At 37.7% G+C, this 16,612-nt stretch overlaps 2 protein-coding genes across 6 annotated transcripts in view; both read right to left on the reverse strand.

The window, feature by feature from the left end:
• The window catches only part of CRACD (capping protein inhibiting regulator of actin dynamics), a 132,291-nt gene extending 127,033 nt beyond the window's left edge, over nucleotides 1-5,258 (reverse strand). For 2 of the 5 annotated variants that reach the window (XM_075752110.1, XM_075752105.1), the window contains exon 1: nucleotides 4,494-4,652. The gene's annotated coding sequence lies outside the window, so the exon portion shown is untranslated. Of the gene's footprint in view, nucleotides 1-3,693; nucleotides 3,935-4,493; nucleotides 4,653-5,119 lie in introns of those variants that run through there. The other 3 variants (XM_075752106.1, XM_075752107.1, XM_075752112.1) reach the window with 3 other exon arrangements.
• A 2,971-nt stretch (nucleotides 5,259-8,229) lies between these two features.
• The window catches only part of CEP135 (centrosomal protein 135), a 37,130-nt gene continuing 28,747 nt past the window's right edge, over nucleotides 8,230-16,612 (reverse strand). Inside the window, 4 exon segments of the mRNA XM_075752125.1 lie at nucleotides 8,230-10,864; nucleotides 12,051-12,197; nucleotides 12,596-12,700; nucleotides 15,834-16,036. Coding sequence (XP_075608240.1) covers nucleotides 10,843-10,864; nucleotides 12,051-12,197; nucleotides 12,596-12,700; nucleotides 15,834-16,036 — 477 coding nt within the window. The 3' untranslated portion in view covers nucleotides 8,230-10,842.

Raw genomic sequence — 16,612 nt, forward strand, 5'->3', positions numbered from 1 at the left:
TCTTCTGGGCCAAAATGTTCCACAGATCACTGTAATTGTGCTTGCTTTTTTTTTTTGTTTTTCTTTTTTTTCCCCCTGTGCTAAAGAGTTTCAAACATGGCTTTATTAAAGGCCACGAAGACAGACAGCATGTTACTTTGAAGAAAATCAACTTTCTTTGAGGAGCAACATGAAAGTCAGTATCTTGTACGGTTCAGTTCAATTCTTTTCATCACACTCCCTCCACATTTCAGCTTAACAATAAACGTAATCTCTTGCGTGCAGCATTCTCAGATGCTGCATCTACAGAAGCCTCACCAGAAATCACTAGATTGAGCTGCTTTATGAAGCTGCCCAAGTCTGCTGACTTTCAAAACATACTGAGTAATGAAAAAGATGTTCAAGCAGGTCAGCAATGTGCACAGCATTTTGCACACCCGAACACTGAAGTGCAAGGGAAGATTTTACTTATTTGGATCATTTTCATATAGTTTTTCTTAAGGCAATAAAAGTGAGGAAAATAAAGTTTGCATATGTGCTATCATATAAAATTATAACCTTAACTATTTTGAAGCGTCATTGGGATATGAAATTTTTTACTTAACTGATTTGACTATCTGTGTTGGTTATCACAAATTAAGGTAGTCAACAGAAAAGTAATGTATTTTTACATTTTCTTCAATGGCCCTGTTAGAGGCATGAAACTTGTATTTCTGTAATTTGGCATACAGCATGCATATACAAAGGAGAAACTGAACTACATTTAAAAATATGTTGATGTTCTTTATACATTTGTAGTAGCGTCTGAATCATCTTCACTTGATGTGTTGCACAACTGCAGCATAAGCCACTTACCCAGGATAATATGCAGCAAGATCTTTACATTTTTCTTCCCAACATACTTAATTAACAAATCACTGTGTTTCAGCTGATGTGACAAACTGGCTCTTGAACAGTATTAATTAAAAATTATTTGTTACAAGTCAATTTTATTTCTTTGCAAGGCTTCATCAATATGAGTGTAAGTGCTGAATGTAAAGGAAGGGTGAGTGCTGTATGCTTCTGAAAAAATATATTTTAGTTCTTACACAAAGAAATCGTGTGATATGCAATGCAGAGAATCAAAAGGAGTGAAAGTCCCGTCAGGAAGTGATGGGAAACAATAAACGTAAGATCTACACAACAATTCATTGTTTCCTAAAGACAGAACTCCCAGAGTCTCCATGGAAACAAACACACTTTTTGTCCATCACTAACTGATTTAAATAATAGATTAAAAAAGTAGAATTTGGCCCCTCCAGTGGAAGCACCAATGTAATTAAAGTTAAGACTGTAACTTTAGGTTGCCTTCTATCACATTATTCAAAACCAATGAATTCTATTCTAATGGGCACGTCATACAACTTTTAAAAATCTTATTCAAGTATATGGGATTAACGGCAACATATAGATGTTTAGAGCATCTCAACATTTACATCACGCTGATGGAAGCTATTATGCAACTAGATTGCCCTGAGTCTGTTGACTCTTTAAAAAAAAAAAAAAAAAATCAACTGTACTTTTCTAACATGCCAGTAGCAGGCTTATCCATGTTTGCCATAACTCTCTTATTTGGGCCTTTATGGAATAAGGACTGTACACTGATTTTGTGTGAGGGGGAAAAAAAAATCCCTCCTAACAGAGTCAGCAATTTTCAAATATGAATAATTCAGAATACGAAAAAATATATCTTTTTCTTCTCTTGGCTTCTGAGGAAATAAAAAAGTCAAAACACAGTCATTTAAACTTACACTGTCTATATAAAAATCCTGTTGATGTTAGACTTCATTGTAAAACAACGACCAAATATATTAATATTCATAAACTCATCATCACATTCCAGTCAACACTTATTATGCCATGTATTTCCTATTTTAAAAGAGCTTACCTGACACATTTACGGTAGGAATGTTTTGAAATAACCCTAAGCTACATTAGTCACACAGATATATCAATTTTCAGTGACTGAGATACCTGGCAAAACAGAGTGACTAAGAGGGAAAGCAGAAGAAACCACAAAAGTTATTCTTATTGCTGTAATCAGAAGTGTGACACCAAAAAGGCTGCTTTTCAGTATCTGCAATTAAAATGAAATATTATTGCCAAAGTAACAGTCCCTTTTAAAAGTAAATAAGTTTTGTTTAAGTTTTCAGGAACTGGATGTCAAAAAAAAAAAAAAAAAAAAAAGGTTTTTACCTAATGCATTACCAATTCACCACTGTTACTCCCTGCATAACCTCACAAGACAATGGACCAAAATAAGACCTATAAGGAACGAACTTAGGGGGAAAAAAAAAAAAGAAAAAAGAAAAAAAGAAAAAAGTCAATGTCTTAGCACAGAAGACAGCAAGACGTTCATACTTTACACCAACTGTGTTTGCTACCAGTGCACTTCTGAAAATCCCATTACACAGCATATAGGAAAAAATAATCATTGCTCATAAGTGTGAAGTAATTCTCTCTAAAATGCAGCATTGCCCAAATGGATATTTAAAAAGGGTCCCTAATTTCAGAACAGGATGCTGTGAGATAAATTTTCCTATTGGAGGAAAAAAAAGACCCAATAACAACCAGCAGCAATCTCTTTGCTACATGTCATACTTATTAAGATTTCAAGGTAATTCTTGTAATTATCATCATATGGGACATAAATAAATATACAAATCACTTTCATATAAAGTTTTGGTACACTTCACAGTGTTAAATTCGAGCTCATTGTTGCAATGAAATATTCAAAATCAAACGCCACCTCTAATCTGATAAATTGATAGCAGCCAAGGAAGAGTTGGATTTGTCAATGATGTGATGAATTCCTGACCTGGATTCAAACCACATAAAGTAAGTTATGTGCAGAACTGCTAACTACTGCCTATATTAAAAAATATCAATGGCTTTGTTGAAGAAACTCACAATAACATTTATGCCCACTGATTAATGCTTTCATACAGTTAAAAGACTTAATTATCTATGCAAAGTGCAATTAGAATTATTTCGGTGATGGGAATTTCTTGAGTGTGCATAAATACCAAATAAAAGTCAGTTCTAACTCTAATTTATCATCTTTAACCTGCAAAAATACAGGACCTGCTACATGTTACTGCTGTCGGGCAGCTTAAAGAGCTCAGATGCTAAGAAAAGAGCTCTTCTCATACAATTGCTATACACCATCTAAGGTATGCACAGAAAATCTGTTTGGGAATAGGACAAATCGTATTATCTATGTATCTAGTATCGACAGAATATCTGTTATTAGGCCTGTGGTTGCAAATTACTCTTCCCTTTCTCTGTGGCCCCATCCCCCAACAGCAGATCACTTTCAGTGCCATTATTGTCAGGCATATTAAATTTTCAGGATGCACAGTTGTGGTTTCCAGGTCGCTATTTACCCCTTGAACCGCGTTTTTAATTGGGCACTTTTACACTTAAAATGACAGAGCAGAGGCATAATCATGTTTTGTGTACTGCAGCCACAGAGAAGCAGATTTGTGATTGACTCACGTTAATACCAGCAGGATTATTTAAAAAAACTCAAACCCTCATTCATTAAAAATCACTTAACGACATAGAAAAGATCTGCGTTACACATATTGCTCTCTCTAAAACAGACATTTTCTAACTGAAGAGATTGTGCGAGACAACAATTTCCCATGCAAAATAATATTATCTCTAGCTTACCTGCTCCAGATCTTAAGGAAAGGGTAAGAAACAGATGCGATGTACCACTGCCTTTCAGCCGTGAAAAGCAGCAGATTTCATAGCTCATTACAACGAGATGGCAGTTAGATGATAAATGGCTTACTGGAGCTTAAACAAAGCAATGTTGCTCTGGAGAAGCATCGTGTGAAACAAAGTCATCTTTCTGACAGCTCCTGCTTTTCAGCAAAGCTGAAAGAATACAGGACTCTCTGGGAAGACGCTAACAAAGGAAAAAATAGAAGGAATTTGAAAGGACCAGCCCAGCCACTGAATTCCCCGGCAGCGATAAAGCAGCACCTTCCCCAAACCACCCGCACGCCTCCTTACCCCTCTCATTGAACAAAGGCAGCTGAACGTCGGCAGGTAACTACTTACATGGGGTATTTTTTTGGCTGTCCTCCCTCCCTGTGCATCCTCCTGCCGCTCGCGTTATACACCGCCACGATCGCTCGTCGTCGGCATTAACAAGCGAAACGCCACATGTAGCAAAAACCGGCTCGGACGGGCAGCACAAAGCGGCACGGACACGGGCGCACACCCACGCCCACACACCCGCGCACACCCTCGCCTTCAGCACAATAGCAGGCGGTCCCGCAAGGCGAACGCTCCCCCGGGCACGGCGAGCGCGGAGCGAAGGCAAAGCCCCGCTGCCGGAGCGAGGAGGTCGGGATGCGGAGCGCCGCGGGAGCCCGCGATGCTTCGGGCTGCGGCCAGGCTCCCTCCCGCTACCGGCACCGCAACGGCGTTCGCGCGGGAGGGGGGAGGCGGCAGGGTCCTACCTGTTCTGCCTCTCCCTGCCGCCGGAAGGGAAGAGCCGGTGGCTCCTGCCGGTGCGGGGTGCCGCAGCCGCCGCCGCCCAGCCCGTCGGATGCCGCCCCATGGCAGTGCGGCCACCGCCGCCGCTCACGGGCGCCCCGCAGCGCCGCGCCGCGCCCCAGCCCCAGCCCCAGCCCCAGCCCCAGCCCCAGCCCCAGCCCCAGCCCCAGCCCCAGCCCCTCCCGAATCCCTGCCTTCAGCCCTCGAGGTAGCGTCCGGCTCCTTTTGTTGGTAAGGCTGGGGTAAGGGTAAGGCTGGATTTATCCGGATTCAGCGGGATCCCGCTGATGTTCGCACCATTTAGCGCCCACGCCGCCCGTTGCACTGCCCAAACGGGAGAGAGCCGCGGCTCTGGCTGCACCCCAGCTCTGAACCCTAATTTGTTCTCATCTCACAGCGAGATCAAAGTCTGAATCCAGCGCCTTGCTGTAACCGGGCAAATATCTACCCCCTTCGTTTACTCTAAAACAAGAGGAACTACAAAACAAAAATCAGCTGTTCCCCAACACAGCCTCCCTTCTTTCCCATGCCCCTAAATCCGGTATTTGTAACAACTCTTCCCATTCAGCTATCTGTACCAAGATTTTACCAGTGCTGGACACTGCTTTCCTGAGTTTCCCAAGGAGAATGCAGGAAAATCAGATGCTGCACTTGGTTCTATCCAGACTCTGCCACTTTTTGAACCAAAATTGATTATGTGACTCATGATCTTCCACTGCTGAGGAAGATGTGTTTTGCCAGCCAGCTCTCCAGATTCAGATATTCCCTGGACGAAAAGGCCATACAGCTTTAGATCCTGCCTGCTCTTTAACTTTTTGGCCCAGTCAGAAGTGGGCCTTCTGCTATTCTTGAAAGGAACTGGGTCCTACAGAAAAATGACATCCATGACGGGTTGGACTAAAAAGCGCTCTCACACTTTTTTTTGTCTCTGACTATGCCCAATACTGGATGTTTTAAAGGAAGAATGTAAGTTTAGGCAAGTGTTTACTGATACTCTCCCACTCCTTGGTGATTTGCAGCTCAACAAATTCCTAAGTCAAAAGTGATATTTGTGCAAAAAGCTAGCTGTGTGACTCTGGAATACATATTAATTGCTAGAAATCACTTTTTCACCTGCAGTGTTCCAGGGATGACCAGCCATACAAGCTATGAGAGGTGCAGTCTGTTCCCTTCCCAGTCCAATCACGACTAAAGACATAGTATACAGGGCACAGATAACTCAGAAATGAAGCTCATGCACCAGATTCAGTATTTAGATGGTTCTTAAGTATATTGAATGAGTATCTTTACATTAGCAATCAGAGATGTATTTATATCCAAAATATATGGATACTAACTACCTCAATTACCAGAGCTGAATTTTGCAGCAGTCCTTTGAAAGATTCAGGGGTTTTGCTGTGTTTTACTTTGCTGCTATCACAGCACTCTTACACATTTTTAGGCAGTACAATTGGGTGGTACAGACAGAAAACTTCAAAAGTAGCCATCAGATAAGAGGTGAATCCAGTCTTTGGCAATTCCTTCAGATCGGTCAAATTGCTCGATTACATCAGACCTTTCTTTACAAAGGCCCATTTTTTCACTTTTCTGGAGGAGAAAATAAGCTAAAATCAGATTTTTTTTTTTTTTCTTAAGAACTGACAATTTCTGGAAAGCGATGCAGTCACAAACCTCAGCAGCAAAGTGATGGCTGGGCTTCAGGAACGCGTGGCTTTATTAGCAATTCTTTCACTTTGAGTTTAGTAGATGTATCTAGAATTTCTGTGAAGAAACTCGACCCCGTTAAGTATGTGCCATGATCGCTGGAAAAGACATGGGCCCACTAGGTGGCACAAATACACCACTTAAAAGCAAGGAGTAAGCCGAGGAGGCCCTGCCTCTTATTCAACATGTTTTATTTATGCGTTTATGCAGAGCAAAAGGGTACAGATAAAGATTGCACGCACAGCTGTAGTCTAGTAACCCACACATCTCTTTTCAAACAAAACCATGCTCAGACGTCAGCGTGCTCCTTTGGACTTAGAGGCTCAATGAAAACCTTCCCCGAAGAGCAGTATCTGCCTCTGCAGGCCTTGACTTATGGCTGACTAACCACGCTGCAACTCATTTCTGTGTGTGTATTCAGGAAAATACGGCTGTCCCTGCTCAGCAGTATTAAAACCAAGGGGAAGAAGCCACTGAAATTCTCATTTTTCCCACTTTCTTCCATTTGCCATCATAGTTAGTTTAAGCAAACAGTCTAATTCCTGCACCATCATCACAAAATTGTAAAGGACGCATGACTGACAAACCTGGCGGAGCACCTCTGCTCGAGGGATGCTGAGCTAGCAGCACACACAGGTGGGATAGGCAACTGTCATGTGATAAATTAGCAAAACTGACCAATCTACCTGAGCTCTGATGTAGATAAATCTAATGTTGAGACAAAACAATAGCAATACAATTATTTTTATATTCATAATTCTAATAAAGTCAAAGATAATAAGGGACAATTTCCCTACAGCTGGATAGGCACTTACCTATTCACACTACTGTGAGGAAAATTGACCAGAGTCACAGAATTGTTGTGCCTCTGGAGACTGTCTAGTCCAACCCCCTGCTCAACCTGTCTGGGCAGCTTGTTCCACTGTTTGACCATTCTCATGGGAAAACCAGCGTTTTTTCCTATGTTTAAATGGAATTCCCTGTATTTCAATCTGTGCCCATCATCTTTTGTACCCTCCCTAGACACCACTGAGAAAAGACTGTCTCAGTCCTTTTACTCCCACCCATCAGGTATTTATGTACATGGAGATGTTTCCCCCCCTGCCCTGAGCCTTCTCTTCTCAAGGCTGAACACCCCCAACTTGCTCAGCTTCTGTTTTCTTACACTGTTAGCAGAGAAGAAGAGGAAGTATAAAATTCTGTCCCAAAGAATGGTTTAAAAAAAAACCAAAATCATGATCATATGGTTGCATTTAAGAATAATAGTGTTGGAGTAAGTCAGGCTTGCCACATGTTCACCAATTTCTCCATAAAATATTTTAAATTGAAAGACTGAAGCCTTAATCTTAACCTTTTAAAATTAGCATCACATAGGAATCTCAGTGTTTCTCAAATTTAGGGTGACAAAAGAAGAAGAAATTGGGTTTTCCAACTGAACCCTAGAATTGCTTATTTAACTTCAGGTTAATTATCTAAATTTTTGGGACATATTGTAAGAACAACAACAACAAAAACAATTCTAAGAATTTCTTAAACACACATTATGATAAGCTTGAGTAATTTAGGTTTTAATAAATTGATAAGAACTGTCCTTTTAGTGTCTCAATTCCTCTGCTTCTGACAATACACTTTCTTCGTTTTGCTGAGAAACAGCCCCAACGATTATTGCTTCTCCTTTATTATTTTTCTAATGTTATTTTTCCCCAACTGCAGATAACAACCGAGGACAGACCACTTTTGCCATGATTTAATGTCTGCCTCACTCTACTTTCAACCCAGCTGAGGACTAAAACAGGTCACAAGGCTTCCACAATCTTACGATCTTCCAGAGGGTGAGGACAGCACAGATGCTTCTCGGAGCAGAGTCCAGGAGATTCACGTTAATACATCGACTCACTTACGGCTCGTTTCATACATGACATATATGGTAGTCCACAGATTTAAATCTTACACCAATTCATGCTGGTTTTGTACTTCATGAAAGGAAATACTTGATTTTAAAGCAAAGTTGTATAAATATTTATTTTATTCTAGTTGCTTACAAAAATGTATATAAAATAGTAGTAACAGAAGGTAAAATGACAGCTTTACTACAGTCTGAATATTAGTAATGTTTTAGTTTTAGAAAACCACACAGGCTTTGGTCATCGAAACGATACCAGTTTTATTATACCACCTCTGCTCAACGATCCGCTAATTCTTCATAACTGATATTCATGTAAGAATTATGAAGAATTGAAGTGTTGTGGTTCTAATTGTAATGTCAAAATTTACTTTTTTTTATGATGAAATACAGTATTTTCAATAAAATGGAACACTTGCTTTTTTTTTTTTTAATTCAGATTCCAATGTAAAAGGGTTTATATACAAAATAAGATACTTAAATGTCATCACTGAAGACATCAAGAGCAGAACATGAGTTCCTTTCTCATTCTTACTGAACTCCTTCATCCTGAATAATTAATGTCAATTAGCACCAGTGGAAACTACTGACTTAATTACAAGCAGTATTAATATGGAAGCAACATTTAGAGATGATGATCTCCCCATTCCTGTAACTGGCCAATGAGAGACCTAAAAAGCATGGGATGCACCCACTTTAAATAAACAATTCCTTCCAGTGGCTCAGAAGCCTCATGTGGTACAAGTATTTTCAGGTAATTCTAAATGGGTGTTCCAAGTTGGTTTTGATTAGTAAAAATTAATTCATATTGTGGGAAATAATGGAAAGGATTGTAAACATGCTCAAGTGAGTTGCAGCTGGGGTATAGAAAAACACATATATCATACTGATCGCTGTTTAGTCTTGCATGCTTGACAAGTAGAACATCTGTGTTTGGGTAACATAGGCCTGTGATAGACTCAGAGGCACCCTATGGAACATGCCTGAGATTCCTGTCCGTGGTGGGAAAGCTCAAAGCACAGTGGAAAACTACCCCTGCATGAACCCCGATACATGGGTGAAACCAAGCAGGTTCGGTAACTCACTCTCTAGCAAGGACCGAGCTCCACGGTGCCTGTGTCCCCACTTGTGCGCCTCTGCCTGGGCGCTGCTCCGGAGATCCCCCGGTTCGAGAGGTAACAAAAATAAATTTACTCTTTGCATTTCATCCGTGGTTTTGTGGTTGTTCCTGTGTCCTGCCTGTGTCGGTGCACACACATAGACACATATTAAATAACAAAACTGACAAAATGTATGAAAAATAAAATATATCTATATAGCTTGCAACAGCAATTATTTATCCATGAATATGAGACAATTTTTCCAGTTAACACAATATTCCTTATAATTTCTAACTGTAACAATCTTAGTGCAAAATAGACAAAATCTAAAAGCAAAAAAAATATTTTTAATATTTAATGTTGTTTACACCTTAGAGATGCTTGTAATGTTAGCTGGTAATCACGAGTTTTTATGCATCATTAGGCAAGGAGAACACTACCTGCTGGCCAGTGCAAGGATGTACAATACATCCTCCCACTTCTAGTCCTCTGCACGATACCTATGAATGCATGCCATGTCAATGTGAATGGTGCACAATTATCAGAAAATTGTATGCTCTTGAATAGAATCATTTGATATAAAATTATCTGCACAGACAGACTTTAAGAGCATATCATAACATGGTGATTGCTAATCGCATCTTACTTCACAGCCTAGATCTGAAATGCTCCTCTGCTAAATACACCAGATATTTTAAAGATTAGTTCGCACTGCATTTGCCTAATATGTGTGTCAGAACATAAAGGCCTATGTCACCTCTCCAACAGCTTGAGCTTAACTGTGTGAAGGATTCCAGGTTTTGTTCTGATCTTTTAAAACCAACATTTGAAAAATATCTACAGGTATGATTCAAAAATTTGAATATAAAATACTTCAGAATTAATTTTTTAATATTGAAAGGTTTTCAATACATCTTTAAAATTATCCTTTTTCTTTTCACTTTTTATTTAATATTGGGATAATATTTAAAATGCAATTTCACACAAAGATTGAATAAAAGGAGATGAGTAGTTTTTAGATGAAAAAATTAATAAAGAATAACTGGTATTTTTTTATTAAGAGGTACAGTAAACAAAATGCATTCACAAAATAGATAATCAATACTTTTAAATACCACAAAGAATGACCTGTAAACAGAAAACACTTGTTAAAAACTCAAACATGGGAAATTATCATGAGTATAACACATACACTGGCTCAGGATTTTTAAGACAATCATGTGTGTTAGTCTATGTTAGCTCACACTATGATGAACAAACTTCTGTAACCGCTTGAGATAAGCAAAGAGAAATAAAACAGTAAATTGAAAACAAGTGATTGTCATACCAAGTACTCATTTCCTTCTTATAATTATTATGTTTGCAAAATAGTAACAAAACTTATCCAGCCTTGATACAAAACCTGTCAACGATCCAGCAAAAACAAGTCACCCCAGCCAGATGGGAAAGCAGAATTTTGCAAAGTTGATTACTTCACCAGTTCTCAGAAATTTCAAAGGTAATCACTGATTTGAAGAAGACAGAGGTAGAATACAAGTCAGCCTTCATAATTTTCAGAAAAAAAGTCCTTTAAACAAGGTAATGCTTCAGTTGCTCCAGTACTGGTTATTCCTTGAAGCTCACGTTTCTGGTGGAGAAAATGAAAATTTCAGAATAAAGCTATCTATTTTACTAATGAATATTAGGATAAAAAGTAATAATTAGATTTAGCCTCTTCATATTCTTTTCTGTAATTTCTGAATATCAACTATTAGCATATTACCTAAAACTCTACATTCAGTTCATTGACTCATCGCTCAAATGCTTAAGAAAGTGTATGTGAGGTGATGAGGAAGAGAAAGTTTCCTGAGAAGATTAAATCAGACTAGACAAAAAAACAGTTGTACCACTACAGCACAGTAATTACAGAGTACACTTTACTCTGGTAAACTACCAGGAAGGAATAAGTAAGTAGGGTGAAAGATAGTGATAGTACTACTGAGATCATTCCAGTGCAATAATCCATTGATAGGTTTAAAAGGCAAGATAGTAAAAAATTAAACTGCATATGAATTCAGTTGTTAAAAACCACTTTCTTTAAAAATACATACTTTACAAAAACGGGATATTTTCTGATAAGATATGGTACAGAGCTGTCATTGTTAAAACTAAGTACACAAAACGTAGGATAAAAATAGTTCGCTACATGGTATTCTTCAAGTATAGCAACTGGACTATTTTTATTGCTCTTGGGATTCATTGTAAAGCAAAGAAGACTGAAGACATTCTCTACTGATGACACTCATCCTCAGAAATTTATTATCTATCATTATCTCAGTCAAAATGTTGCTTTGCAATTATTTTTATGCACTTGTTTTAGAGACAGTTTCATCTAATGTGTAGGGTTCAAATGCATTTTAGTTGGACTCTCTCCTGTGCAGTGTCTTTCCTTCATTGCTATACTTGAGGGAATTTCATGGCATTTCTCTTAATATGAACCATGCGTTGTTTGGAGATCACTATTAACAGTAATAAATTGGCAATATATATTTGGATATAATTAATGATAATAATATGCAGGCGCTACATATTTGGAAGCTGTCAGCTGGTGCAAGACCATTAACAAAAACAGGAATGGGAATCCATTACATTATATGGTCTTTGGAGAGCAATTTGCATCTATCATTTCCAATCAATATTTTATAGTAGGAGAATCAACAAAAGAAGAACTACCTAAAGTGTGTAAGAATTTCATACCATTAAAAAAATATTATTTAGAAACAGTTTAGACTATCTCCTAAACAGAAACAACCTGCTAAAATCAAATCGCTTACTTTTCAGCTGTTGCTTGATCAGTTGTCCTTACAACAGTACGTTCTGGAGAATGTGAGGGAGATCTTAACGTTGAACTAAGAGGAGGTGAAGCACGTAATGATGATGTAGAGAGACCATGTCGACGCATTTCCTGAATTGCACGCTCTCTACCAACAGATAGCAATTTGAGTTACATAATACTTTGGTACTGCAGGATGTTAAAGGAAGAAAATGTAGCTTTTTTCCCATATTTTTACTTGGTGATTTTTCACAATACTCTGCAAAGAGCCTTGTTTTCTCATAACATCACTGAACTTTCTTCTTGTTTTCCTGAGAAGGTGGTTGGGTTTTTTAGATGCAATGGTAAACTCAAAAATTTACGAGGGAATTCCAAAACTGTATAAGTGGGTTTTTTTCTCTTTTAAGATGAGAATATTAGATTTTGCACAACAATAGGAACACAATGTTCCATAAAAGTTCCTCACTATAGAAAAAAGCAACAAATTTAAAAGTGAGAAAAGAAGGAATGAGAGGAGTCACCTCACTGAAAAAAACAGTATCTTACCGTTCAAATCGTTCCGTTGTCAGTTGCCTTTTTAAAACATCACAGTCAGTCTGCAGCTGTGCAACTTTACTTCGAAGTATCGGAACCTCTCTATTATAGCTGCTTCTAAAAAAAGTCATGACAAGCAACAAAGTTTTCTTTGAATACCATCAGCTAGGAGCTAAGACGAATTAGAGCAAGATAAAACAAAAATAGATACTGAACATGTTGTTTCACACAAACCAAATCAAATACAAATTAGAAGCAGCAAGAACCAAGTGAATGCAACAGAATGTTTCTGGGAGAACCTAAGGTGAGAAAGAAGTGAGAAGCTGGCAAGCCTCTCACTGCATCCTTACTACAATACATCATGTTCTTTTTCAGACACAAGCATATTTCATGAAAACAGACAAAACAACGAAATCATTACTTTATTGATTTACTATCCTTTGTTGCAATGCCAGATTGTCTTTATGTGTACAATTTAAAAAGAAAAAAGCAGTAACTATCCACAAAAAATACAGACATAACAGATATGGCTTCAGTAAAAATTTTATCAAGTAGGCTGGCACTGTCTGGTTAGCAACGAAAACAACAGAATCAAATTTAAGTAAAAGCTGTATTAATGCAAGCTCAGACCAGCAAAACCCAAAATCTGAAAACTTGTCAACTACACCCTTGGTAGTTGGGCACAACTGTCTCAACTGCAAGAATCAAAATGAAAAGCAGCTTTGAAAATCTTAAGTAACATAATTAAATATACTTCTTAGCAAATCATCAGCTTGGACGACTTAATGCTCGGTTGCGAAACACCATTAATTGCATTATAAAGCAAGCAAAAAAAAAAAAAATCATTGACTGTAAAATAAGCTGTCTAAACCAGAATCTAGACCAGAATCTATGTTATTCCATAGAGTCTTCAAAGCCAAAATGAGGTGGAGTGCTCAAAAGTCACTTCTGGAGAAGCAAAGATGTACTAGTTTATTGCTAAAGCACTGGACTTGAATTCTGAAAAACGAGTTCCACTCCTAGCTCAGTCATGCACTTCCTGTCTGGCACCTGCTGGTCTCTGACTCCAGGAAGATGCACACTATCAAGAGATTTGATCCAAAAAGAACCGCAGAATATTTTTTCCTGTGTTCCCTATTCAGCAGTAAAATTCCTAGAATGGTATCTTGATCCAGTATGTTGAGGACAGATGCAGAAGACAAGAAGTCTTGATGATGTCTTATTCTAAGTCCTTCAGAGACAGGCATATGCTTTCAGGATGGAGGTAAGAATTCAGGGCCCAATATCATTATTGTAAAATAAAGAAAGAAACCAAACAGTTTTGTGAGTTCTAAGGTTATTCCATGTCAATGACATTTAAACAAAATTAAGATCATGAAGTAAATCACTCAAAAATTAAGAAATATTTTAATTTGGAACCCCTATGCACAGTAATCATAATAAAATTACATGATATACCATTTTTTCACAGGACATCTGACTCTTTCACAGTAGATATAGATAGCTCTCAACAAGTGGTTTAACTATTTGATATTCTCTGTTTATTTAACGCTGTAGAGCCTCAAGATCTCATTTACTGTACTGTCACCCAAATAACACTCTGAGTAATACAACTACTCACTCTTCACAGAACTCAAAATTACAGCACTGCAGAACTTCAAAAGTTAAACTTAATTTTGAGAATCCTTCTAAAGTCAGAGGTTCTATCAGTACCATTTTATAAATAGAGTGGAAGGGCAAGCACAATAAGGCCAAAACTGTAAATAATGTTCAAAAATATTGACACACTCTTTTTGTCAGTTAGAACTGAATTTTTGCCAAGACAAATGAATTTTTACATTTTGCAAGATACAAACATAATTGTCACATACTTCAGTCACAGCTGTGCGCATTTAAAGTTCCTGTTCTTTAGACTGCAACTGCTACAAACCGAATAGTAGAAAATAAGGTATATACAACTGGTTCTCACATCTGAACATTTGCCTAGCAACACGCATAACCTTCGAGATAGAGGAAAACAATTCAATAGAATAGTCACTATTCCTCAAGTGAACATTTTCCTACTTCTTCCAGTATCCCATCCTATTGACAATGCAAGTACTGACATTTACAACAAACAAGAAAGGAACCCTACAATGTACGTGAAAAAACTACTATGAAGTTATTTAAACAGTTTTATAATGTTTGTACACAAGGGAGCTAAATTAAAGTTAAATGGAAGCCTCCTTGTTTCCTTTTGTTTTGTTTTTGTAACTTTCATGTTTAATTTCATAGTCAGGAAATTCCATTAGTTTATGTTTTTTGTATGCAATTAACTTTTTTCCCCCCAATAAACAAGACTCAGCAATTCTAAAACATGAAACAATGAGTTGCACAGGGGTGATTAATAGTGTCATTATCTACAGATTGATTGAGATCACTGCTACTTGAGGTGGACCATCATCAGTGGTAAGTTGTAGCCTTTACATAAATCAATTAAAAGTGTTTTTCTTGCACATTTGCATGACCAAGTTACAGATAGCTTTTAACTGTTTAAGTATGCAATATTCTGTATCTCATAAGGAAGCATTATCTGTCCTTTTACCTTCCATACACTTCCTTTCTCTCCCTGACTCTGTGTTTACTAAGTGGGTGTATCTGTTTTTCTTTTTCTGAAATTCTACTTTGACTTTACTCTTCACCACCATCTACATTCAGGTGCTATTCTTCCTCCTTGCTCTTTAATGCAGATACACCACTACAGTCACTGGCTAATGTATCCCCAGAAGAATTTAGTGATAGCACTGAAAACATGGCATAGTTACATCAGACAAGTGAACTTCAGGAAACGTATCGCCTCCTGTGCCTGACTGATGTAAGAAAGAGTCATCACCAACAGAGAAAGTGAAGCAAACTTTCTGGAGTCAGACTGGGGATAAATCCAGAGAGAAACTGAGTGCTTATTCTCAAGACTGTGAAAAGTCAGCAGGGTGCTCCTTCCTTTTAGAGTAGGTTTCCTTTGGAACTCCTGTTTAAGTTTATTGCTTGTACTAAACTGATGTCCACCAGAGTGCTGATTAATGAAAGCAATATGAAAGATCTGTAAAGAAACTTTAAGTAAATGATGCCATGAAAGGCCAAAAGACACTGCTGCAACAATCTGCTCAGCCATATAGAACATCAAGACTTTGACTTTGTGAATAAGTGTTCTCACATGGAAAAGGTTTCTTTCTAAACCACATAACACATGCATACACTTGTTAAAACTTACAGTTTGCTCTCGGCGAGTGTTAGCTTGTCTTTCAATAACTGAATTTCGGAATCTTTCTCATGGGATGTTAAATGGTTCTGAAATTCTTTGTCTCTACTAGTAGCCAGCAATGTTTCAAGATTCTGAACTGTAAGTCTCTCACTGGATAACTGCTTTTTCAGTAACTCTGCTTCTGATTTTATATCTTCTAATTCACCTAGAACCTAGGGCACAAATTTTATACACTAGTTTACAAACACATAGAGTTCTCTTTTGTGAAGAGTTGCTGTAAAAACTGAAATGACTGGAATTTTCATAAAAATGAATAGGAAACTGAGCTCACAAAACAAATTAAAGCTTACAATTATTTAAAACTATACTTAGTTAAAAACTATTCAAACTCTACATCTGTCAAATGTTTTACTGGGAGCTGAATTACTGAGTGCTGAAAATGCTTAGGTAAGTACCTGGACCACTAATTGGCTTTTAATAGCAGCAGGTTTTTGCACAAGTACAAAAATACTGTTTACTATCCTTCATTCTATTCAACTAGGTTAGCTTGCAATTAGCTTCTTGGCTTTTACTGAAAATGTAGAAATGCTTGTTTTCCTCATCAGTTCTACGAATATAAACAAATTCTGTGGGGACGAGAAGTACTGTTCTCAAGGTCTTGAATATTACGGTAATAGAAAGCCTGACTAAGTCACTAAGTAAAGACACAACTACCAGCTGTAAAGAAAAATTCAGGAAAATTATGGATATTTAGAAGTGTTTAAACTATTTCAAAACATTTAATAACC

Source organism: Balearica regulorum, chromosome 4, assembly GCF_011004875.1.
Source record: "Balearica regulorum gibbericeps isolate bBalReg1 chromosome 4, bBalReg1.pri, whole genome shotgun sequence".
Classification (NCBI taxonomy): Eukaryota; Metazoa; Chordata; class Aves; order Gruiformes; family Gruidae; genus Balearica; species Balearica regulorum.